Genomic DNA, 18,127 nt, shown 5'->3' with positions numbered 1-18,127 from the left:
AGCACACTGCACTTCAGGACTGTGGGTGTGCTGTGTGGAGTTCTCATTGACACTGAGTTATTTTCAGATGATATCCCACAGCTAATAAGAGTTTTGAAGGAAAAAATGTATTGTGGAGAGCAAGTTTTGTGTTCTGAGTTTAAGAAGTTGAATGAAGAGACCAAGCGTAATCTAAAAGTGTTCTTTATTTATTCAAATCAATCAGTCAAGTAGACAGGATTAGTGACAGTAAATTTAAGTGGTTTGGCCATAGATTACTCTTGTGGTTTATCTGTATCTAAAACCTGTTCCAGTGTTTGAAGCATAACTTTAGATGAAACATTTTGTAATGCCAGCCTTATAACTGCAAATTCCACATTACTGATGGATATTCTTATGTGTATGTATGTATGTGTGTAAAGAATCTAACCCTCAAGGTATCACCAGTGCAAAAGATCATTCTTTGTCTTGCAATATATTCTACAACAACCTTTTCTACACAAAAAAGTCACACACAATATGATTTGGGAATGATCTGAACAGCAGTTAACAGAGTGAAAGGAACATAGACATATTTTGACCAAGGTTCTATTGTTAAAACTACATATGTTAGAAACATACACATACAAAAACTTTTAAAGTGTTTGTAAACTTGAAATGTTTTCCTTTCTAACTAAATAAGGTAATAAATATTATGTATATGCATTACAGCAATAAAAATGGTTGTCAAACCCCAGTATTTAGTCAATTAAAGGTAGTCTAAGAATTGAAAATAAGCGCTGTTGACTACCTGACTTAGCTCAAAATTAGGGATAACTATGTGCATACATTCTTTTTGTTGCTTGGAAAAGATATCCTGATTCATTATTGATCATTGGATTTTCTGTTGATAATTACTTCTTAACATAACGTCATCTTATATATAATTTACTCTTAAAAGCAAAACTTTTCAATATGTTTTGCATAAAATTATACTTAAACCAACTTGCATACTTTTTCTTTACTTTTATAGTATATACCACTGTTAAAATCATTACAGCCACTATCAAAAACATTAGAATGATGGGTTTTTCTTTTTGTACCTGTACGTATATGTAGCTCCAATACCAGCAAAGAAACGGCGTACTTCTGAAGTCATTGATCTCACAATCGATAGTAGTTCTGATGAAGATGGCGACTTCCAGCCCTCTGCGTCACGAGCCCAAACTTTAACACAGCCAGTAAAGCCAGCTTCAACACTTTCTGTGTCATCTTCTGATGATGTTCTGTCCTTGTTATTACCATCTCATGTAACATCTTCATCTCATTCTGTGGTATCCAGTGTGACTTCTCAACCAGGATCCCTGACCAGCTCATCATCCACTGGAGGAATCCATCGATCCCAGCAGTACTCAAACCAGCTCTTCCAAAAATCTTATTCTGTAGAAAGTAATCCAAGACCAGTGACTTCAACACCTTCATCTACCCTGTAAGTATCGCAGTTGTAATCCTAGAACATAGTGTAGTGTACAGGTTTAAATTGTATGGGGTTTTAGTGACCCCAGGCTGGTATTCTAGGGTTAAAGAAAAAACATGAAGTTTTTTTTTTTCTACATAGTCTAACAAGAATTTTTATTAATTGTCTGTCTCTAGAGTGAATTAGATAAGCCATAATGAAGATTTGAGTACCCTAAGTGTTATGGTAGCTTTTAACTAAAAACGTTCATTTGAGCAAATCCTTTTTTGCATCTATGTTGAGCATCTGATGGACGTTTATTTTCTGACTGTAAATAGTTAGAATTGTTTATAAAGCTACAACAAAGTGACTTTGAAATTGTAAAATGGTATTTTGCTTTTCAGAACTTTAAGAAGCCATATAATGAATTTTATTGGGTTTTATGTTTTGTGTTAATGATCTAAATATTTTGTACTTAACTACTAGATATTTAATTTCAATAAGAATATAGACATTTTTTTACATGACTTTCAGGGTCAGTATGCTGACAGACACTCCATCTTCAAATCAGCCCTTAAGCCAAAGTAGTAATGGATATCCTAATGTTTCTTATATTAATGATTATCCACCAGTCTCCAGTCCATATCCAGAATACCTTACAACATCCTCAGAACAAATGTTATCCTACCAACGTATGTAATATTTTTCTGTATTCTTAAGTACCAGTTTTTGTGATTTTATTGTATTAGTGTATGTGTTTTAATATTTGCTTACCAATTTATAATTTATGATAAAGTAAAACCTGCTATATAACATAGATAGTATTATACAGTTTATTTTCAAATAGTCTCAAGTTATAACTTTTCATTACTAAGAATCCATTAAAGTGTTTTAAAGTTAACTCATGCAAGTAGAGAAAGTAGAGATTGTCTTTCATGTTCTATTTATATATGAAAAATTAAGACAAGCATTTTAGATTCTAAGTTATTTTATGGTAAACAGTTGTTGCCCCCAGCAGCACAGTTGTATGTCTGTGGACTTGCAACACAAAAAACCAGGTTTTAATACCCATGGTAGACAGAGCACAGTTGTGCACCTTAGTGCTTAGTTACAAACAAACAGACAATTATTAGTAAAACATGTAAAAAAGGAAACTTAAAACCTTAGCATTTAAGTTATAATTTTGTAAATTTGAAGTGAGACATCAGATAGAATTTTTCAAAATTTGATTGTCTCATTTTGTCCCTGTAAAAACTTGAAAAAAATGGACTAGAAAGGGTTAAATGTCCCAGGAGTGGATTTGGCCAGCAGTCAAAGACACAAAGTTGTGTATGTGTTTTGTTTTGTTTTTTCCTTAACATTGTTTCAGTTGGGCTTTATTTGATGTCTCATTTCTTGGTAGCAGTTTGTAGCAAGGATAAGTGACAAATGAGTAGCTATATTATTCTTATGAACTTGTTTTTGTACGATTAATTTTCGTCCATGTAATTTTATTGTTTTGTGTGTGTGTGTGCACCCATACTTTAATCAGGTAAAAAGTAATAAATGTTTGATAGTAAATTAACAATTTTGCAAAATGTATTTTTAATTAACTTGTGAACTATACAGGGGTGAATACAGGGTTTAGAACATTGTATTAAAATGATTTTTAATATACAAGTCAGTGAGTCACATGACAACCACAATCAGTATCAGTTTGCTATGGAAGAACATGTTTGAGAACTATATTTTGACAATATTTGGCATTTCACTGGTAATTCCTTTTTAACAGTGGTTTCAAAAATAAAATATTCATACACTCATATCATAAAGATTTGTTCACACCTGAGACTTAAGATTTTGCAGGACAGGAATATCTCTTTCAGTTAATGACATTGAACAATAAGGAAATAATGATCAACTTAATCCACAAAATCAACCTGAAAGAGCTCTGCAAGATGTCATGTGGGCCCACTGGGATACGCAAAGTATGTTTTTTTGAAACAGGTTATATTCCACTGACACAAAAGTAATCTGGTCAATCTGTCCACATCTTTTAGGGAACAATACAAAATATAATCAAGAAGGATCTCTGTCTGGACATCAGGCTAACAGGATATGTGTTCACTAAGATGAGGCTTTCAATATACCTTCCATTTCTTCATTGTGTTCCTCAAGCAGCTGGAAAATTATATGAATACACTTGCTTTCACATATGAAGACATACTGTCCCAACTATTAGATGTAACAGATGGGTTTCTTTGCATTAAGACTGGTGAAATTGTTGCTGAGAATTCAGTCTTTTGTACACTATATAAATATCAGGCAGATGTGTTTGTATGTGTGAGTGCCTTGAACATAGTAGCCTTATGATGAGGCCTTTTCCAATGGAAACTATGTTACAAGGCTATTTTGTAAGGTACACTATTATCAGACAAAGCCTGACTGGATGTGGTGACATAGACTGTAATGACTTGGTGAAGGTATAATTACCAGTGCAATGTAGCACTATTGTAAGGTGATTTGTAAATATTATATGTGTAATGTTTTATATCTTACATTCCACAATAATTTTTGTTGCCTCCAATATTTTTTAATTCTCATAGAAAAATTGTATTAAAAATACTGTGAAAAGTATATTATTTATAGGAAATCCACTTTTTATTTTTTTGAGCAGACCATTTAATGATCTCAAAATTTCCCAATATTTGGTTTTAATATATGTTATTTTCATTATCTTTTTTTCTTTTTATTACACCGTATAATGTACCATTATATGCCCTTTTCTCTGTATGCTTATCATTCTCAGCAATGATTCTAGTTTTATTCTATTAATATTGAGCCATGCTATAATTCTACCCAAACAGTTTGTGCATGGTTTCTGTATTTGTATCCTCACAGTACTAACATAGTTCTGCTTTCGTTATATTTATTCCTAGGCCTATTCTACCAGTATGATTGTTTGAAGCAGTGTAGCTTAAAATGTTATATCTTGTTTTTCACAATTCCTACTTAACAATTTCGTCATCTGTATTTTATATCACTGCCTTAGCATCTCTGAGAGTGGTGAGCCATCTGGCCCCTCTTTTTGTCTGTCCTGCCCATTTTCATCATGTTTGATGATCTTCCCCACTTTACAGCCTAAAATTTAAAAACTTATACAAAACAATTAAAGGTCTGTGGCATGCATCCCATAAAATCCTTCTTGGCAAACTGATCTGCCTGTTATATCACAAGTGAACAGAATAAATCTAATATTTGCATTGCAGGTTACGCTTGCAAATGACCAACTCCACAGACATCCCCATACATATACAGCATCTATTTTGTCATGCTCTGGTACCAAGAAAATCGTACACGGTAGACATGTGGCACTGTTGGAAACATCACTTCTCAATTCCACATGTAACAAATGAAACATGGCATAAGTCAGGAGTTGTCGTACAGTGTCAGGTATTACATTGAGCTTAAGTCAAAGAACCATCTGTTGTCACCAGATACTTTGGTGCTTTAAGTCACTGCAAGAAATACTAAAAATTTGTAACATAATTTGTTTAATGGAAATCGCACAGTAATTTGTTTTGGAGATATTTCAATGTGAATTTTTGGCAATTTAATTGATAGTTTGAGAAGTGGCTTTTCATTTCATTCCTAAGCAAAGAAATTATGGTTGTAACACCTTGTGTTAGCCTATTTGTTACAATAACTACTATACATCATGAGCAATGTACATACACTAGTTTCATTTTGACAGTGTTTATGCCATGGCCGAGCCTAAGCCTTGAAACTTTAGGGTCAGGAGTTCAATCGTATGATATGTAGGATGGTTGGATAAAAGGACAGAATCATGAAAATTATTTTACTGCCTTAACAGAAACACCATTTCAATGATTTTTACTCTAACAAAAAACACTATGCTTGTATAAACACTTCTTGCCACCCACAGATGTATCTTTTCAAACCTGTAAGTATATGAAGTAGTTCTTTAAATGCAGCATTCTTAAACTTTTACAGGGTCCTGTTACACGTATAATACTGTATACCAGCTATTGAATTCTGTCAAGTTTGGATTTAAGTGACAGAATTTCATTTGTCTTTGAAGAACCAATAATAAATTTGTGTAAAAATTGATTCAAGATGCATCTATTTTTCAATTAAATGAAAGAACAAATGCGAGTTGTCAGATGAGGCCTTAAGATTACGTACTTCTATAGGTTAGTAGTAATGTAGATACATGGCCATAAAATTGAAAAAAACGACAGAACAACAAATACTGGAGAACATTTCTCTTTCAAATTTCATTCATTTATTTTAGTTTCTGCAGTGGCTACTTACCTCATCTGGTAACAGCATCCAAATTGATAGCATGAAGTCCTTTTGAATGTTAATAAAAAGGTATAGAATTTCCTAATCCTGAAGTAGGATGAAGTCTAAATCCATGAACTTGTACATGCAAATGTTCACCTTCAACCAAACTCAACTCAACCCCTTTTTTGTTGTATGTACACTTGTTGTACATTTGTGGTCTGTATATTTGATAATGTATAGTGTAATATATTTGATAATGTTGCAGATATGTAAAAGCTTAGTCTTCATTACCAATGTCTCTTCAAACCTAGTGATTTGCTCTAAAAAATCTAATGGACAATGGACTTAAACTGCTTGCAACCCTTGTAATAAGTGAGAAAATTTGCTTTTGCTTATGTTCAAATATATTTTACTACTCTGTATGACAAAACAAGAAAACTTAATAACATTTGTATATAAAAGTATTTCTTAAAGTAGACAAGTATCTCGATGTGAAATAATTATAGTGTGTAATTTAAACCATAGATTAATACTGTTTCCTTAACATAAACAAAATTACTGTGTTGGTAAAACAGGTGTACTTTGGTAAACCTTGTATATTGTTCCTCTCATCTTTTGAACCTGTTATTGAGTTTACTCAGCCAACATAAATACATCATTATAAACCATTGTATAAGGTTATATGTTATATAGCCAGTGTGCACGTTGTATAAAGTATCCATTAACTTGTTAAGGTATATGTAACTTTTGTCTGTATAATCTGTTCTAGGTGACTTGTGTTCGTATATACATGATCTTACACAAATAGTAAATGTTAATAAGAAGTGCATGAAAGTTAAAGAGTGAGAATTTGTCAGTAATTTTGAAAGAATTAATACTGTATTTACTCATAATGTAATCATATTTCAGATTATCAAGACATTTATTCCATGCTTCACAACAGTGACAGTGAACAACAGGTTTGTATTACCTTTAAATCTGTAAATTTGTCATAACTGGTTATCTCAGGTTGTTTTTTTAGAGTTACAGGGGTGTGCCACGGAATCTGCTGTTCTTCTGAAAGTCTTAAAAGGGGTGATATAATTCTATTCACATACAACCTTGGTCTCTTCAGTGATATTTTTATAGATAGGGACTTAGAGACAAAGATATTTATTAAAGTGGTAGATGTTGATTCTACTTGATATCTATATACACACATATTGGGAGCTGTGTTATAAGGGTATCAATTGCTTTTTTCTTCAGACTTATCTGCAGTTGGTAATCTCATTTAATAACTAAAATTAAAATATTTTTGCAAAACACTTCATTATCTGGTATCAGAGAGAAAGAACTATCATCTCAGTCTCAGTATCATAATCTCAGAAAACTATGATATATCTGTATTTTTTTAGGATTCTGTTCCAGAGCTGATGGAGTTAGTGTATAGTTACTGATAGGGTAACTAAGATGTAACACACTTATTTATTTTTCTAACAGATGTTGCTTCGAAAATGCTAGTATTTGTACAATTAGTGATTTTCAGGATAACTAAATAAACTGCCAAGAGCTGGTTTTCATAGTAATATGAAATGTTATGTCATTCAAGAATGTACATTTGGAAATTCTACTTATATAAAACAAAACTTTTTAACTCCTTGACACATTACAAAACAGTTAATCATGTAATAAGTACAGGTCAATCTCTTCTGCACATTTCATGGCTTTTTAGTTTCATGAATTACTCTTAAAACTTTATTAAATAACTTTTTGCTTGATGTTATGTCAATAAAATTAGCATAGAAAATTTAGTTGGTAATTCATATTTTTATAGTATCTTACTTTTAATCAAAAGAAAGTTTTTCGGAATTTCTTAATCATCACAATGACATGCCATTACTTTTGCTTTTTATCTCTTAATGTAGACACAATCTATAAACATTTTTAAAGTAGGTCCATTGTACAGTTCCAACATACTTATTTTTCCACTTACTGAAATATCAGTCAATTTTCCAACCCACAAAATAAACTTAACTTTCAAGCCACTTTTTCAGTCTGTCATCTTAGTTGATGTACTTGTTTTATAACTAAGAGAAAGAACTGATTTTCAATTTCAAGCTTTCAGTGATAATTTTAAAATTGGTGTCAATAGATGTATTGACTCTTTGGCATATTGATAAGCAAAATATTGATGCTCATAGCATTCAATTATTTTTGCTGTTTTTTAATTTGTATTTGTTATATCTTAGTTATCCCTTTTACAGTGCACTTGGTATAATACAGACAAGTTCATCTACACATTTGTACATGTTAAGTATTTGTGCTATAACTTTGGATACAGCACATGTGTATCTTCACAAACTTTGGTAGACTTTTAGTAAAGGTTACAAGTATTTTGTGTACAGAATGGCAGGTTTCTTAATGAAATATTTTTACTAAAATTTTGTTTGTAAATATAGACTCTATTTCATTACTAGTGTGAGTGCAAAGTGTCTACCTAACATTACATGACGTGCATTGATGGAAGTACACGTGCAATCAGGTCACATATCCAATAATATAAAACTGACATTTAGTCTTCTCTGTCTTGGCTGTGTTTTAGTGGTCTAGTATTTTGTAATATACAGTCACATTTCAATTATTATATATTATTATTATTATTTAGAAATAAATTATTAAACTTGTTTTTCTTAAAATATATAACAATAAATCAAGTAAAGTAAACAATTCTCTTCTTGCCATGACCTTTGTATTTAGTTGTTGCTGGATACAAGTTACTAAGCCTTTTAAAATTTCACAGTTGGAGGATATCAAACAAAATTTTGTTTAGGTTTTATATATACAGTTGAAAAACCAAAAATTTATAAATAACTACACTGATACCATAAAATTATACTATAATTTATTAAGCTAAGTAACTAAGATTTGTTTAGATTTTAAAAAATATCAAATTTCAAGCACATTACAGACACAACCTTCCTCATTGAAATTTTAGATTGATGGAACATGGTAACTTTTTCAAAGATAAAATGGCTGAGAAAAATCACTGAGGATATTCTAAGCTGTTGATTGTTTATTCACATCATATAGTATTGTATCAGTATATAAGGGATCATTTAAAAAATGTAAAAAGTTAAATGGGGCCACTGTTTCATTCAGTAGTGAACTACATCTCAGCAAAGTAAAAAGATATAAGGTTCTTATTTTATATTTTAGCTTGTCAATATTAGTAATTTGAGTTAATAATTTGTACAAAATTACAGACTTAGTATTTTGACATTACAAACATCTAATTTTAAATATGACTCATTGAAATCTATATTTAAATGTACTCTTTTAATATTTATTTTTAAATTAAGAAATTTACTCATATATAATATTAAGGGGTGAATTATAATCTACAATTTGATTCCAAACTTATTGACATAAATTCATAAAATACCAGTTCAATAACATTTTGAATGCATACTGTAAAATAAATGTTTTGGGACTTTCTGTTTCAGTGAATTACATTTTAAAATGCATTTTTTAAAGGTGAGTGATTTTATTCATGAAAGAAGTTAGAGAAAAATTTTAATAAGGCCAAGTTTTCTTGGTAACAAGTGTAGAACTTCAAGTATGCAGAAGGTAGGCTCATGGGCACTCTGCTGATGACTTACCATTGTGACGTGTTCTTTTTAGACATACAAGCTAAAAATAGAAAGAAAAAACGTTGTTTCATTTGGTTATAAATGTGTACATCAAATAAGAACATGTTTTTTTTGGAAGATGTGTGGAACACCATTCTACAGGAGTTTATAACAGAATGATTTGAAGTTATCCATAAATGAATTTTAGTGGTTTTGAAAGAAAAGGGTGGACGTATTTACTGTTAGTTTGCATAAAGTTATTTGTGTATACATTTATTATCTGAATAAAATTTTCATAAAGGTTGTGTTTGCATTAAACACAAAGTTTTTAGTTTTCTTGTGCGTTAGAGTAGAAAAATGCTAAATGTCCAAGAAATTTACTCAATAGTATATACAAACACACTATATACATATTTGTGTGTAACATAATATTTTTACTATATAGTTTTCAATCATAATAAACTTTAATAGCCATTTTTTTTTCCCCTTTGACAAAACTTGGTTTCTTGGTTCATTGATACAAACCACAAATGTGATTGCTTAATTTAAACTATAACTGACGTATGACTTGACAATGTTATTGTGTTTTTGAATGTTTTTTATATTAGCGCCTTTTGTAACACTGCATAACACAAATTGTGTTCCTGGATAATATGTGTTCTTTCTTAATTGCTTATGTTGTAAAAGTACAGAAAATGGCCATTATTCCCTTCAAACTTTGCTTTTGTGACCTGGATAATGAAATTTAGAAATTAACCTATTTTCTATGTAAAAACAGGTAAATTTGCACATTTTTCATTCACGTAAGGTCTGAATAAAACAACATATGAATTAATATTTACATACTTTTATAATAAAGTTATACAAAAATGTTTAGACGTGAGTAGTTTTTCGAGATTTGTCACTATAATTTAGATCACTCTCATGTATCACCCCCCAAATATAATCTTCCATCATGTTTTCATTATATGTTCCTTGGTAGCAGCACTCAAAGTCCAGTATATCTTGGTGGAAGCACTCGCCTTGCTCCTCTGATTATGCATCCATGTTCTCCTTGAATTTATTAAGATGAGCGTCAAGGATATGGATTTTCAGGGGCATTCTGCAATCCATTTTGCTGTAGTTCTTCACCAAAGCCTCAATCAGTTCTGCATAATTTTCAGCCTTGTGATTGCCCAAGAAGCCCCAAACCACTGCCACAAAGCTGCCCCAAGGTGTTTTTTTTTTTCTTCCTACTGAGCTTCTTAGGGAATTCTGTGCACTTTAAGATCTTTATTTTTGGTCCAGTGAAGACACCAACTTTGACCTTTGCCTCAGAAAACTTAGGGAAGAAATCTCGAAGCTACTTGAAGGCTGCAGACTCCTTATCAAGAGCTGTGACAAATTGTTTCATAAGACCCAATTTTATGTGCAATGGTGGGAACAACACCTTCTGGAGGTTCACTTGCAGCTCACACTTGACATTGTGCCTCCGCAGAGAGAATTCAGTTCATTGTGGCCAGTGCTTCCTGTTATAGTAAAGCCTCCTTGGATAGGTTCATGTGTTCACTTAGGCAGCTAGAACTAAACTGAAGTGGTGAGTAGTGAGCCCTTGTATATATATTACTATGGAAAGTTCTAGAAAATTTTAAAAGGTTCTTGAAAATTCTTGTAAGTTCAAGAAAATTCTCTGTCAGCTACTCAGCACTGAGTCTACCTGGAATGTTCTGGGAAATGGATATATTTAAAAATTTCAATACCCAGGTCACAAATGCAAAGTTTAAAGAGAAAAGTAGGTATTTTCCATTTACTTTAGGCATAAGCAATTGGGAAATAACACTTTCTGCCTGTGAACAAGAAAAGGTAAAAATTTTGTTACATAGTGTAATAAAATTTGAAATACTTAACCCTACAAAATTCTTTGTCATTTAAAAATGATTTATTAATATTTTTATATTTATATGGTGGAGTACAGTAATATATATGTGAGAAAAGGTACAAAATATATATCCATACACACCCATGATAATTATGCATAAACTGCAGTAGAGTTTCAAAAGATATCAGTTATGGCACCTCAGTAGCTGCAGCCTTCTTAGATGTATTAAAACAAACTCCTCTGAAAAACTTAATGCATTAATTTTTGTTAAGTAGGTTATAGTGCAAAAGAATGTGTACTTATCTTTAATCCAAGAGCTCTCCAATGATATGAATGCCTAAATTTTTTGACAAAGATATCCCAGACTTAACCACTGTTGTGTCACGTTATAAGTCTTAAATTCTTGACCAGACTGGTTTCATTCTTGAAGTAATACCAGAGCTTGAAATTTCTCTAAGTTTGGCTTATAATGCATAACTAAGTAGTTTCAATTATAAGAATTGACCATGAAACCACAACTCTGTTATGTCTTGCTGTTTTTGTGTGTTTCATTTATAAAATATTTATCTGAAAACTATCTCTTAATACAGCTGCAGGAAGAGCATGAGAAAGGTCACTCTTTATTATCAGCTTATGTTGATTAGTTTTGGTTGTTAAGAGTAAAAAAAAAACATAATTGGTTTTTTTTTTTGGCACAGCAAAAGATAAAAGCTTTATTAGTAGTTACAGCTGTTTAGTTTTTGTAATGCAGTTACCATCATCAGGAAAGGAAGGTAATCTTGAATGAATACTCACAAGAGTAATATACTCCTATATTTACCTTCCTCCCCATGTTTCCTGATTTTATTTTTAAAAACAAACTTGCACATTTAACAGTTCTAGCTAAAAGTAGGGTAAGTCAGCACTGTGAACACTAACCATGATGTGTTAACTGTGTTACCAAACCTTTTTAGTTGTATCTAACAATAAATATTGTTTCTTCTTTGTACCAAAAAAAAAATGTCAATATTTATGTTTTATACTCTTATTATAGTAACACAGTTTGTATGAAAAGAAAGTATAGCTTTGATTAGCCTGATACAATTATTTTGACTTCATGGGATGCGTATATCAAGTTTCCGTATTTTTGTATTATAATTCATGTGTTACTTTAAACATTAAAAGTTAATCTCTAGTAATTTTTCAAGAGAAGTGTTTGAATTTATTGTGTATTTCATAATTGTCATATTTTTGTTACATACTTAAAGCCATTTAATGTTCAGTAAAATATAAGGTCTCCAATTGTACTTTAATAAAATATGATGGTAAAAATAAGCTACCATTGTTGTCTTTCAGTTTGCTTCTTCCTTCTCTGAGGTAAGTCATGTACTGCTATCTTCTACCTCACATCAAAAAAGAAAGGTTCTTCACATGTGAATATTTTATAATCTCTAGAAATATTTCATAATTAAAAATGAATAAAACAATAACTTTTTGTACTTAATGAGTATTTGTGTTGTGTTATTATATATGATCATATTTTCATGTCAAATTTTGTGAAATATATATTCTTATTTATGCATGGCTTTAAATTAGGATTTTTTTAAATAACTCTAGTTGGTATTTCATACTGTTCATACACATTTATATTGAAATCATGTGGTGTTATGCCCTGTTTCTTTTCATTTTTTTTTTAACATTATCCATTTGTTAAAATTATACTGTGCATAGATCTGCCTCATCAACTGTTTAGTTCTGGGTGTGTAAATTTTGGATAATATAACTCAGTACACCACAAATATCTTGGTGACGATGCTCAGTAGGAATTATAAGTAAGATTAAGAGATGGCTTGGGAAAAATTACAAGTTATACAATGCCATTAATTAAGTTTGTTCACAAAAATAAAAAATGTTAATCCATTTTATCATTATATATATATACATTTTTGTTTTTCTATTTTAGATGTCTGTGAACTCAACATGGGGTTCTGAACTTAGTAGACAAAACAGCACAACTTCTCCAGATGTTATTTCACTTGATTGAATGCAGTACAGCTATTATGTAAGTTTAAACATAAAACATTTTCGACATTACTCAAAGGAAAAGTGAAATCACTCTGAGCCAAACTTCACAACTGCAATTTCAGTAACTGATTGTGAAGCCTAAACATTTGATTCAACCCTTTCATGAAGTTATAACAATTACATGGGTTAATTATGAAAGATTTCCAACATTGTTTTGCTACAGAACTGGAACCATTCTATGGCTAGATGTGTTGGGAAAGCATCAGACCCTAAAAGTATTATTGCAGTATAAGTTCAGTATGAAATTGGAGAAAACTAGTTTTTGGAAATTAAATATTTTCTGTTGTGAATACCTTACAAATGGTTGCTTTCTTGGACCACTTATGATTTTTATAACTGAGCAAATTTTTTGTTTTGTGTATGTGATCTGAAAACGGTTTTACAAAGAATAAGTTGTTTTGTTTTTTATAATTGTCCTCATTATAGTCAAAAATAAAATAAGAATACATTGACTCAGGACCTCTTGGTTGAAAGTATCCTTTTTGTTTACATTTCTTTATTTATATCTTACAAATATCAATATTGTTTTCAGATATTCAGTCTACAGTATGATTGGACTGTATATAACTAGTTTACTTACAGTGGATTGAAAAGTAGCAGTAAATGTTTAGTATTTCTATATGAATTACAGGTGTCATATTGAAAACAACACAGTCATATCAAATACAAATTGTAACAGGTTGCAACAAATCACTTAAAGGTTACCAATAGCAGAGTTTGGTTTACTTTAAAATATCTTTCTGCTTAATAAACCCTGTGTACAGTGAATATGTTTTAAAACCTAATGAAAATAAAATTACCTAGAAAATAAGAACTACACAACTGTGAAAATACAAATCAAAAGTAAATATCTGGGATAAAAATTAAAAAAAAATACATAAATATTTACCTGTCAGAAAGTTTGCATACTGTACTATTTTATCTGTCAGATGCTGTAAAATATGAACTAAAGTTTAAGAATTTATGTTAGCTTGGCAGATTCTTTTCAATTTCATAAAAACTAAAAACAGTATCTTCCAGTGTCTGTTTTCCAGTACAGATATAGTTCTTTGTTTGTTTGCTATTCAGACAAATGGCTTGTTTTAAATATCAATTGTGACGAATTTTAAGTTTTACTTTCTCTATTTTCTGTGTTGCTGGAAAAAACAAACAAACTGAGTAAATGTTTACAAACTTGATAGCAGTCTCAGTGACCATGACCAGCATGCTTATGATGTAAATTTGTCAGAATGAAATTATATGTACATAAAAATATTCCATCCATCATAGCTATCCAAGGGTCAATACGAATGCGTACATGTCTTGTTAATTACTACATACTTCAAACAGATTGTGAAATAATTTTATGTTGTGGTTCATTTAGTTTTAATATTTATTTTGTACATACTATATGCTAAAGCGTGTTTGTGTGTTACACAGTGAAAATGTGTGTTTGAAATAGGAGCTATGTGTAATTTAACTTGTGCACTTCTTTTAGTTAACTTGGATATGTCTACTTTCTCTCCGTTAAGTAGCAGAAGTTAAAGATATTGCAGCACTTCAAATTGTTCTTGGTTGACTTGTGAATAATTTATCCTTAAATATATTTAAAATCTTATTTTAATGGACTTCAATCTGCTTTGAAAATATCTTTCATAGAAATAAATTATTGTAGTTAAGATTCAAGGACTACAAAACATCTGGCTGTGAAGTTTTGTTTTATGATAGACATAAAAAAGGAAATACATTGGAACCCCTCTAAAGCAGCCACCTTCAGGACTGAGACAAACTGGCCTGTTTAGAGGGTTTCCACTGTAGCTTGCAATAATAAACTTATACAGGTCTTTATTTATAGCACCAAAGGTGAAAGTTTAAGATTTAAATTTTGAACAACTGTTTGCAAAAATAATAATGCAATTGTTTGTTATTGATGTAAGCCTACATTGGAATGAACTGTGCAAATATCACACTGCATTAACAGAAAATGCTTAGATCTCATTAGGCCTTTCTTTCCATTCACCAGTACAGTGTTGATGCAGCTTTTTGGAATTCTGCATTTATAATAAATTCCAAGTTTAAAATAAATGTTTGTGTTTCCTAGAGTTGTTAAATACAACTCAGTTTTTGAAAAACAAGTTTTGAAAGAGTACAAAGAATTTGCAGAAGTGATCTTGTCATGATGTTAATGATGCACATTTGAAACATCTAGTGCCTGGTTACTGTATCTCCCTGATATATGGATTAATTCCAGTTGTGAGGATTTTGATGCAATTTAACTAACAGCAGTTCCTTACATTTGCTGCAGACTAAAAGCTGTGTATTATTTGTTTAATTTAGAACTTTCCTCCAAAACAAAGATATTTTTTTATTTATATAAAAAGCATAAAAAATTAGATATATTATTTGCTAGATGTTTTGTTACTACTTTAGCATAACAAACATTGTTAGCAATAATATAAATTGGCATATCTTGCTCTTGTTTCTGCTAGTGTTATAAAATTTCTACATGTTTTTATGTACTTGAATGGAGCTGGGTGGTTAGTCAAATACTTATTAATATTTACTACATTGATTAAAGTCAGGGAGAATAAGTTATTAATTAAAAATTAGTGTTTTTGATTCTTTCAACTATTCTTGGAATCCAAATATTACTTATTCAGAGTTGTTCAACTTAATCGATTAGCCTAAAGTCTCACAACAATAATCAAGTAATTGAAATTGGTGTTTCTGATTTTAACACCAATTCTATTCTGATTTGAATAGTTATTCAAGTCTTGTGAGAATAACTGGTTTGTTGAATACCATCAATTAATGACCATGATAATTAAATGATTAGTGAATTTTACTAATTGCCAAACTCTAATCATGAATGATATAAAACTTTTGTTACTCTAACTTAACTATCCATAAAAAAATTGAAATTTTTTGTTTATTCCTTAAAAAAAGCTTCAGTAAAAATATTAAATGTAAAAGATAGATACATATTTTAAGCCACAAGACCAGAGGTAATCTGATGTTGTTCTGGGTATACTTTTGGTTAATAACAGCATTGAAGTCTTGTTCTGTTTCTTTGAATTGGTCTCAAACACCATAATGAACTAACTAGTAACATAGCAGATGGTAACACAATTTGAATATCAACCTGAACTAACCACAGAAAGTTACTAAACAACAAACTGTAACAAACTTTCATATTTAATTAATGTACATATCTTCCACCACTGGACTTTAATTTCTGGTTGGTTGTTTTTGTGAAAATTGATAAGAGATCAAGTATACTTAGTTTTACTTTTAGTTGTAGCTTTTTTTTATTATTAAACAAAGGTCATTTGGGCTGAAGGAAACTTGTAATTTCAAGTAATTCATTTAGTGCCATTTGTATAACATACTTGGAAGTACACACTTCCCTGTATTAAACAGTTTCAAAGAAACTAAAATTATAAACTCATGATAATACATGTACCTGTATACAACTTTGTTTCTGCTAATGTGGAGTGGTATGGTTAGTATGTGAATTGAGAACTGAGATTGTATCTCAGAAAACGTATAAAAAAAAAAAAGAAACTTAAATCTGCCATTTATATAACTGTTTTGGATATTTTACTCAATTGGAAATCAATAATTTGGTCTTGCATGTTTCTCTGGCTTGTTACCTTTCCTTTATCTTGTAAAATAGTCAAGTTGTTTGCAAAAGCTAAGATATTTGTTGGTTCTATACTTAAATATTTTATTAATTTAATATTATATAAATGAAAATTATGTATAATGGCTAATTATGTATTTTTTAAGAAAAATGCATAAGTGTGTAAAGGAAAATCAATTTGACTAGCAATAAGATATTAAAAAAATAGTTCATAATTTGTATGACAAACAACTTGTGCTAATTATTAGCAGAGTTTCATTTCTGAAACAAGCTAGGTAAGAAAGTTCAACAGATCTTTGGATTATATTAATAACTTGGGTGGGATATGTTGTTTTTATGTCATTTATATAGAACTCACTGTTGATTTAAACTCATCATTGTGAAATGGGAATAACATATATAGTTGTATTTTACATTTATTTTTAATTATTAAATAAACTTGTGTTCCATACCTCTATTGTCTATATCACTGGTTATTCCATTAAAAAAAACTGAAGCACTGATTTATCTTTTTGTTTAATTTATCATGTTCCTTCAAAATCTTCAAATGTTTCAAGCCTGAAAAGTAGTGTTCATTTCAATTATAATCAAAGCTTCCATGGCATTAAACTGTCCTCTTTAAATAGCATGCACATGCTTTTATATATATACTGACAAAAAAAAATAAAATTCTCTGTGTGCACTCAGTGAGTTACATATTAAATTTTTAATTTATGGTTTAGCTGCTATAAATTTGAACTTTCAATAAGAACTGACAAACAGCTGCATATATATGTGAAACTTCGGCACTCTTAATGTATGTAAGGCATGGACCATGCATCTACATGGAGTAATAGTATATTATCAAAAGTACATTTGTCAAAAAATGAATTGATGTCTCTCACGTTGCATGACACACCATCATAATGTGCAATAAGTCTTCTACCAAGACTTCAGTAACAGACTTTGCTCAAGTATTAGCCAATGGGTAAACTTCAACTTAATTAGTGAAACAATTGATAATGAACAGCATATACCAATTACCTCACTCAATTTCTGAAGGAGAACCAGTATTTTCATTACTAATCTTTAAAAGAAATCCAACAAATCTCTATTGAAGTTAACCCTAATTAGGCTGGTCTTTTTTTCTTTGCAGCACATACCTGACAGTGTTAACTCCACCACTTAATGTTATGACTTAATTGCAGCCAGTACACCAGTAATGAAATATAAGCACAAGTATGTTTAACTCTGTGATGGCCTCTTTATATTAAGGAAGTTTTAAACAATTTAAC

The 18,127-nt window shown here is 30.4% G+C and overlaps 1 protein-coding gene across 12 annotated transcripts in view; it reads left to right on the top strand.

Annotated features, from left to right (window-relative positions):
* The window catches only part of LOC143238764 (E3 SUMO-protein ligase PIAS2-like), a 124,084-nt gene that overhangs the window by 76,498 nt on the left and 29,459 nt on the right, over nt 1-18,127 (top strand). For 4 of the 12 annotated variants that reach the window (XM_076479281.1, XM_076479280.1, XM_076479288.1 and 1 more), the window contains 5 exons: nt 1,078-1,447; nt 1,949-2,106; nt 6,611-6,660; nt 12,503-12,523; nt 13,110-13,684. In XM_076479281.1, coding sequence (XP_076335396.1) covers nt 1,078-1,447; nt 1,949-2,106; nt 6,611-6,660; nt 12,503-12,523; nt 13,110-13,190 — 680 coding nt within the window. In that variant the 3' untranslated portion in view covers nt 13,191-13,684. Of the gene's footprint in view, nt 1-1,077; nt 1,448-1,948; nt 2,107-3,453; nt 4,048-6,610; nt 6,661-12,502; nt 12,524-13,109; nt 13,685-18,127 lie in introns of those variants that run through there. The other 8 variants (XR_013020744.1, XM_076479283.1, XM_076479282.1 and 5 more) reach the window with 4 other exon arrangements.

This window comes from Tachypleus tridentatus, chromosome 13, assembly GCF_004210375.1.
Source record: "Tachypleus tridentatus isolate NWPU-2018 chromosome 13, ASM421037v1, whole genome shotgun sequence".
In the NCBI taxonomy this organism is placed as follows: domain Eukaryota; kingdom Metazoa; phylum Arthropoda; class Merostomata; order Xiphosura; family Limulidae; genus Tachypleus; species Tachypleus tridentatus.
The sequence above is the reverse complement of the archived record's forward strand: the minus strand, read 5'-3'. Positions and strand labels throughout refer to the sequence as shown.